Source organism: Eleginops maclovinus, chromosome 8 (genome assembly GCF_036324505.1).
Source record: "Eleginops maclovinus isolate JMC-PN-2008 ecotype Puerto Natales chromosome 8, JC_Emac_rtc_rv5, whole genome shotgun sequence".
Classification (NCBI taxonomy): Eukaryota; Metazoa; Chordata; class Actinopteri; order Perciformes; family Eleginopidae; genus Eleginops; species Eleginops maclovinus.
In genome coordinates this window covers 528,362-536,368 of record NC_086356.1, presented here as the reverse complement: position 1 = coordinate 536,368, position 8,007 = coordinate 528,362, and the positions used below count along the sequence as shown (strand labels likewise).

At 37.7% G+C, this 8,007-nt stretch overlaps 2 protein-coding genes across 2 annotated transcripts in view; one reads left to right on the top strand and one right to left on the bottom strand.

Annotated features, from left to right (window-relative positions):
* Positions 1 to 813: 813 nt before the first annotated feature.
* Positions 814 to 5,244, bottom strand: pbdc1 (polysaccharide biosynthesis domain containing 1). Its single transcript, XM_063888767.1, has 6 exons — positions 5,138 to 5,244; positions 4,048 to 4,113; positions 3,026 to 3,085; positions 2,781 to 2,921; positions 1,196 to 1,307; positions 814 to 1,131 (listed from the first exon to the last, which is right to left on the bottom strand). Exons 1-6 carry the CDS (start codon positions 5,165 to 5,167, stop codon positions 1,040 to 1,042), a joined length of 501 nt encoding a protein of 166 aa, XP_063744837.1. The 5' UTR covers positions 5,168 to 5,244; the 3' UTR covers positions 814 to 1,039.
* Positions 5,245 to 6,660: 1,416 nt separating this feature from the next.
* dmtn (dematin actin binding protein) overlaps positions 6,661 to 8,007 on the top strand; it is a 15,661-nt gene continuing 14,314 nt past the window's right edge. Inside the window, exon 1 of the mRNA XM_063890104.1 lies at positions 6,661 to 6,769. The gene's annotated coding sequence lies outside the window, so the exon portion shown is untranslated. The remainder of the gene's footprint in view (positions 6,770 to 8,007) is intronic.

Sequence of the window (8,007 nt, the reverse complement as noted above, 5' to 3'; positions counted from 1 at the left end):
CACCGCTAAGCTAAAGGAGGCTAATGTTGGGCTATAAAGGAACTACAGCACGGTCACATGACTTCACGTCTCCACCGCTAAGCTAAAGGCGGCTAATGTTGGGCTATAAAGGAACTACAGCACGGTCACATGACTTCAGGTCACCACCGCTAAGCTAAAGGAGGCTAATGTTGGGCTATAAAGGAACTACAGCACGGTCACATGACTTCACGTCTCCACCGCTAAGCTAAAGGCGGCTAATGTTGGGCTATAAAGGAGCTACAGCACGGTCACATGACTTCACGTCACCACCGCTAAGCTAAAGGAGGCTAATGTTGGGCTATAAAGGAGCTACAGCACGGTCACATGACTTCACGTCTCCACCGCTAAGCTAAAGGCGGCTAATGTTGGGCTATAAAGGAACTACAGCACGGTCACATGACTTCACATCTCCACCGCTAAGCTAAAGGAGGCTAATGTTGGGCTATAAAGGAACTACAGCACGGTCACATGACTTCACATCTCCACCGCTAAGCTAAAGGAGGCTAATGTTGGGCTATAAAGGAACTAACAGCACGGTCACATGACTTCACGTCACCACCGCTAAGCTAAAGGAGGTTAATGTTGGGCTATAAAGGAACTACAGCACGGTCACATGACTTCAGGTCACCACCGCTAAACTAAAGGAGGCTAATGTTGGGCTATAAAGGAACTACAGCACGGTCACATGACTTCAGGTCTCCACCGCTAAGCTAAAGGCGGGTAATGTTGGGCTTTTTAAAGCATCGTAACTAAACCCAGACTTTCTTGTGATGAAGAGTCTGAAACGTTCAGTAAAACGCATCTGTCTTTATTGGTGGTTCCCTTGGTTACAGGCGAGCAAAATAAAAACAATGTTTGGCACAATAAAACTTTACAGTAAATACAAAACACAGAAGTGTCCAAACATCTGGAGGCTGGCTAACAGACCGGGTTCAATGAGGACCGGTAAAAGTATAACTTAGAGGACGCCTCCTGGGGGGACGTCTTTGAGGAAATGGGTTCATCCGCCCGGTGGTGACTAGCTCTTGGAGGATTTGGACGTGAACACGGCGTCGTTGCAGCCCTCTTTGTTGCGGGCGACCTCCACGGCGAAGAACTGAGTCCTGGTGGCTGGAGCAGATCAAAGGTTAGCGATGGAACAGAGGTCATACTTCCCGCTCCGGATCAGACGTACCGAAGATGGTGTTCTCCTCGGTGTAGTCCTTCTCACAGTCCAGCCTCAGCAGGGTGCCGTAGTTGAAGTCCTCGATGAGTCCCTGGAACTGGTTACAGAACGGGCGCCACACCTGCACACAGCCAGCAACAATACACTAGCTGAGGAGTACTGGTTTCTCCCTGAGGAGTACTGGTTTTCTCCCTCAGATGAACTGGTTTTCTCCCTGCAGATGAACTGGTTTTCTCCCTGCAGATGAACTGGTTTCTCCCTGCAGATGAACTGGTTTCTCCCTGCAGATGAACTGGTTTTCTCCCTCCAGATGAACTGGTTTTCTCCCTGCAGATGAACTGGTTTTCTCCCTGCAGATGAACTGGTTTCTCCCTGCAGATGAACTGGTTTTCTCCCTCCAGATGAACTGGTTTTCTCCCTCCAGATGAACTGGTTTTCTCCCTTTTAGATGAACTGGTTTTCTCCCTGCAGATGAACTGGTTTTCTAACTGGTTTCTCCCTGCAGATGAACTGGTTTTCTCCCTTTAGATGAACTGGTTTTCTCCCTTTAGATGAACTGGTTTTCTCCCAGTATAATAACTGGTTTTCTCCCTGCAGATGAACTGGTTTTCTCCCTTTAGATGAACTGGTTTTCTCCCTTTAGATGAACTGGTTTTCTCCCAGTATAATAACTGGTTTTCTCCCTTTAGATGAACTGGTTTTCTCCCTTTAGATGAACTGGTTTTCTCCCTGTATAATAACTGGTTTCTCCCTGCAGATGAACTGGTTTTCTCCCTGCAGATGAACTGGTTTTCTCCCTTTAGATGAACTGGTTTTCTCCCTGTATAATAACTGGTTTCTGCCGCAGATGAACTGGTTTTCTCCCTTTAGATGAACTGGTTTTCTCCCTTTAGATGAACTGGTTTTCTCCCAGTATAATAACTGGTTTTCTCCCTGCAGATGAACTGGTTTTCTCCCAGTATAATAACTGGTTTTCTCCCTGCAGATGAACTGGTTTTCTCCCAGTATAATAACTGGTTTTCTCCCTTTAGATGAACTGGTTTTCTCCCTGTATAAAACTGGTTTCTGCCGCAGATGAACTGGTTTTCTCCCTTTAGATGAACTGGTTTTCTCCCAGTATAATAACTGGTTTTCTCCCTTTAGATGAACTGGTTTTCTCCCTTTAGATGAACTGGTTTTCTCCCTTTAGATGAACTGGTTTTCTCCCTGCAGATGAACTGGTTTTCTCCCTGTATAATAACTGGTTTCTGCCGCAGATGAACTGGTTTTCTCCCTGCAGATGAACTGGTTTTCTCCCTTTAGATGAACTGGTTTTCTCCCTTTAGATGAACTGGTTTTCTCCCTTTAGATGAACTGGTTTTCTCCCTGTATAATAACTGGTTTTCTCCCTGTATAATAACTGGTTTTCTCCCTTTAGATGAACTGGTTTTCTCCCTTTAGATGAACTGGTTTTCTCCCTTTAGATGAACTGGTTTTCTCCCTGCAGATGAACTGGTTTTCTCCCTTTAGATTAACTGGTTTTCTCCCTGCAGATGAACTGGTTTTCTCCCTGTATAATAACTGGTTTCTCCCTGCAGAGGAACTGGTTTCTGACCTCCTTCATCTGGTCAGACTTCAGGTCGTCGGGCTGCAGCTTCCTGATGTCCAGGTCTTTGAACGTCTCTCTGAACAGTTTGTAGATGTCGTCGTCCAGCTTCGTCAGTTTCAGGAACTTCGGATCCACGGAGGAGATCAGCTGGAGACAGAAAAGAGATTCAGTCAGCTGAGAGAGGTCCCGCCCCTCAGCGGAGGGCTAGCCAATAGGAGAGTTCCTATCGGTGGAGATGGAGAGGGTCTTACGTTGAAGTAGACCTCTGCGTGGTTGTAGGCCTTCATCGCCCACATGACCTCCAGCTGAGGCTGAGAAAGAAAACAAAAGTCATAAAGCCCAGTGCATTCTGGGAGGATCATTTCAAAACCGCATACCAACAACTCTCCGCTCATGTATTCCAAGTCTCATTAGAAATGATTGAGACTTTACCGTTAAAAGTAGTTCAATAAAATACAGTCGACCCGTCTTAAAACTAACATCTGTGTTGTCAGTTTTTCATGCAGGACTAAAACTTTAAGGTGATAGAAATATATTCCATAATTGTGCACCGATGTATTCACCTTTATGTAAAACGGTTTTCTGGTTCGTGAATCTGAAGAGATCCAGATATTGTTTGTCTGATTTTACAGTAAATTAAATATATATTTTGGTTTAATTGAATTGATGTTTGCTCTTTTGATCCATATTTTCAGATGTGACCCTTCTTCTATAAATATTTCACTTAAACATAAGATAAGATATATTTAGTATTCACTGTTGGGAAATGTTTTCGTTGCAGCAGCAGGTACAAGGAATACAAACAAATGGAAAAAGAACAATCAGACAACAAACATCTCTGAATATAAAACAGAACGAAGATAAAGACCTGTGAACTGTCTGACAGATAAAGCACTATTGACGGCTAAATCAACCCACAGAACGGATATCCTTTACATTTACTGAGCAATGATGACACATGAATGAGAAGTCCAGTAAACACTTATCAAGGGTTGACGAAGCCTCTCCTGCAGGATCACTGAACTCAGGTTTAAATAATGCAGTAAAACTAGTTCCTACCCCTGAACGGGTTAAAGGTTATAAAACTCAATACTAACATCAACAAACTAGATCCAAGCCTCTCATTTATTACATTTTTAGCGGTGATCGTGCAGCTTTAGACTTATTTCCTCCGTGCGTTTCTCCCTGCGTTGCTTTGTTTATCGTCCGTTTGCTAAGTAAAATAAAAAGGGACTCGGTAAACATGAATTATATATAATAAAAAGCCTCGTACATCATTCCCGTAAGCGTCCGCAGGCAGAGACAGAGCGTGAGCCGCAGCCGAGGCGCCCTGCAGACCCTGCAACACAACACAAATAATACACACAACAACAACATGTCATTACTCACGATATCAGCAAACATTAAGTCAGTTTCATGAATTTCTAAAGCTAAAACATAAATGTTTATTTCATTCAAATTAAAACAAGCCTGCTTTAAAAATCTTACACTTTTCCTCACTGAGAAAATGTTGAACAAAAACACATCATTCTTGATTTATTTATTGCTTCTTTAATAACTTAGTTTTGATTCTGCATATTGTAAATGTATTTTAGATACATACTTAGTTCTGATTTAATACATTTTTTGAATAATTGTCTTCTCTATAAATTGTGTTTGTTTTTTGGGACTACTTTATTTCCTTAACTCTAAAAAATTACCAGAATTTATAAAAGAATATAGGATTATTGTTACATCCATCAAAATGTGGAAGACAAGACATATGAAGTCAATAAGTATTACTCTTGGAAATACAAATCACGGATGAATGCTTCAACTCTGTAATGAATAAAGGTATTAACTTTCAGAGAACTCCTAGGGCTGCTTTTTAGTATCTGTACTGTTTAAAATCCGGCCAATTATCACATGTAGAAACAGTTTTGTAAATAACTATTAAACACATTTAAAAAGGTTATATTAGAAAAACAACTCAACCAGGGACTGCTGTGGCGGTGTCACACTCAATGTGTCCGCTGATACAAACCGTGTATCAATGAGCTTAATATCAGAAACAACTCAACTGGTAGGATTTAGGATCTCTATAGAAACCGAATAAAGCAGCCCTGATCTCCGACAACATGTGAGGCTCACTTATATCTGATTATATCAAATCAAAACGTGATTTTCTATAGAAACGTTTAAACACGTGTTTTATTCTCGGCTAGCTTTAGCAAAACATCTCATTTTACTGCTTCTGTAAAACCTTTTAATTGGTATTAATCAAACCCTCAGTCTCGTTACAGACTCTCACGTTAAACAGGTCACTATTTAAAGGTCTAATTAACAGTTAATATGAACATTTTAGATAAAAACAAGATTCCTACCAAAGAGCTCAAAACATCATCAGACGCCATTTCTCTCTCAGACAAAGATCCTCTACAGTTTGAGATGATTCATTACAACCATGGGCTTTACATCTGCGCATGCGCTGTCGTTGTAGTTAGGTTCCCCGACGACAAAAGAAATAAGATTTTTATCCAAGTATTTAACACATAACAGTTGTAAGTGAATCGGTCTTTGAATAAACACATATATGTATAAGATAATGCCAGAATGTGACTGAAAAGCATGGCAAAAATACGGATAAGTTTGTGCTCCATACATGAAACACTGATATTAGCATGTTTAAAAGGTTGATAGGTGCTCAATTCTTACACATCTCGCAACAACATGACATATCTTTATTTAAACTAACCGTAGTTTTAATTTGTGTGTTTTTAACGAAAGTACAAATTATAAACAGCCTTTATAATTCTGTTTATGGATTCCGACGATACCATTGTAGTCAGACTCCCGTCGCTGAGAGGGAAGCATCTTGACATGTCTTTCTCTCTGTACTGAACTTTAACCACTGATGACGCCATGTGTCTTAAAGGGCCAGTGCCAGGCTGTAAGGAAGTTACTGATATTTTTATTGAAATGGCTAAAATCCACATTATCACTTCACAATTACTGGTGTAAAAAGAGGCAATACATATTACAGTATTTAATATTATTGTTCTGTTTGTATTAAACTTCTATTATAACTCAATAACGTATCATACAGCAGGTTCAATACAGTTATCTGTGGTTATACCGCCACCTTGTGGAGAAAAGCACAATGTCACTTTCTACATTTTCCTCTTTTGTGAATATATATTTGTACATAAATCAAAACTATGAATTATGTTTAATGGATTTATTATATGAATGAAAACTGAATTATCACTGTTTGTGCCACTTCACTGGTTATTAAGTTTGTGAAATATGGAAAGCTCAAAATACTAAAAGATGAATAAGGTTTTACAGGAAGGGAAGGATAAAATAATCCTAATACATACAGGGATCAGTATGTGTGTTTGATTTATAAAAACACCAAATAATTATAATTATACAAATAATAATAATTCCAAAATAGTGAAAATTATTACTTTAAAAATGATGTATTTCACTAAAATAAACAATATCATATAACAACCACATGTTATAACAACCACATGTTATAACAACCACATGTTATAACAACCACATGTTATAACAACCACATGTTATAACAACCACATGTTATAACAAAACAAAAATAATAAATCATTCCCAGAAAAATTCACAATAAATACTAACATTATAATATCATCATTTAAAATATAAAGTAAAGATTACAATAAAACTAATATTAATAGAACACAAATCTAAATATGCAAAGCTTCAATTATTATACAAAAATAATAATAATAATGATTCTAACATTTAAAGACCCCCCCCCCCCCCCCTGCAGGATCATATTTCCTTCAGATCGATTTTCTGTAAGGTCATAATAACACAGACCCTCCCCCCCCCCTACCTCACATCACAGTGGACCCGCCCGAGCAACAGGAAGCACCCCCCCACACACACACACACCCTCTTCGCGTCTATCTCGGCCGCCTTCAGGCTCTCCTCCTCGGCCTCTCTCTGCTCCCCCCCGCAGCTGTCTGCAGGTAAGAGCCGCTGCTTCTGCTACCATCACAGAGGTAGACTTAACAATAGGGGTTATTATATCCCGGGTTATAGAGGGGGGTAACCCGGGTTAATATAGGGAGTAACCCGGGATAAATAGGCTGTGTTTTTATCGCGCTGCTGCAGACTGCCCCCCCCCCGCCCCCCATCTTCCCCAGCAGGTTAATGTCGAGGATGTTCCTGCAGAAATATCTGTTCCTATATTTAGTGTTTAAAGGTGAGGAAGGACCCCCACAGATGTAATGCGTCTTAATGACAGTGAACAGGGTTATTATGGTCTGTACACCTACCATAACACAGCCTCCATTACTGTCTGTAGAGCCTGAAGAGAAATACAATGTTCATATTAAATAAGAGAAGAAATGGTAATAATACAATAATAAATATAAATATAATAATAAATATAATAATATAAATACAATAATTAATATAATACAATAATAAATATAAATATAAATATAAATATAAAAATTAATATAAATATACATATAAATATAATAATAAATATAAATATAATAATAAATATAAATATAATGACAATGATAAATATAAATATAATAATAAATATAAATATAATAAATATAATAATAAATATAAATATAATGACAATGATAAATATAAATACAAATATAAATACAAATATAAATATAAATATAATAATAAATATAATAATAAATATAATAATAAATATAATAATAAATATAAATACAAATATAAATATAATGATAACAATACTAATAAATCATTGTAAAAATGTCCATTATTATTTCTTAAAAGCCAATATGATTTAATAACGTTGTTGAATTGTTGAGGGGAGCAACATTATTTTTTAAATGTATATTCTTTTTGTATTTCTAGGATTCATCATGTGTTTTAAATCTAGCTATTTAATTCAATAGACTTTGAATAAATATCAATATTTTTGTTGTAGTTTTTTTTATTTTTGCAATATTTTAGGATTGTGTCACTGCTTTTATTTTGTTTCCATTAAAGATATTCATTTTTAAAACGTTCAGTTTTTTTTCTTATTGAGGCTGAATTTTTCCGTTTTGCAAGATTTTATTTTTTTCTGATTTATCTTTACTTTGAGCTGTTTATGTTTTATGAACAGTTAAAAACCCAAATTCATTACATTTATAGCAATATAGCCCCAGCAAATACCTTCGTCTGTGTTCCTGATCTTATACATTATCATTGTGCATCGTCTCAGTGAAAATAT

Bases quoted from the DNA above. Each gene is read 5' to 3' on its own strand.
- pbdc1 (XM_063888767.1), bottom strand. From the start codon at position 5,167: ATGGCGTCTGATGATGTTTTGAGCTCTTTG. The intron at 1,308-2,780 runs GTCAGAAACCAG...GGCTGTGTGCAG, and splicing joins AGTCTGACCAGATGAAGGAG to GTGTGGCGCCCGTTCTGTAA. The intron at 1,132-1,195 runs GTACGTCTGATC...GATCTGCTCCAG, and splicing joins CGAGGAGAACACCATCTTCG to CCACCAGGACTCAGTTCTTC.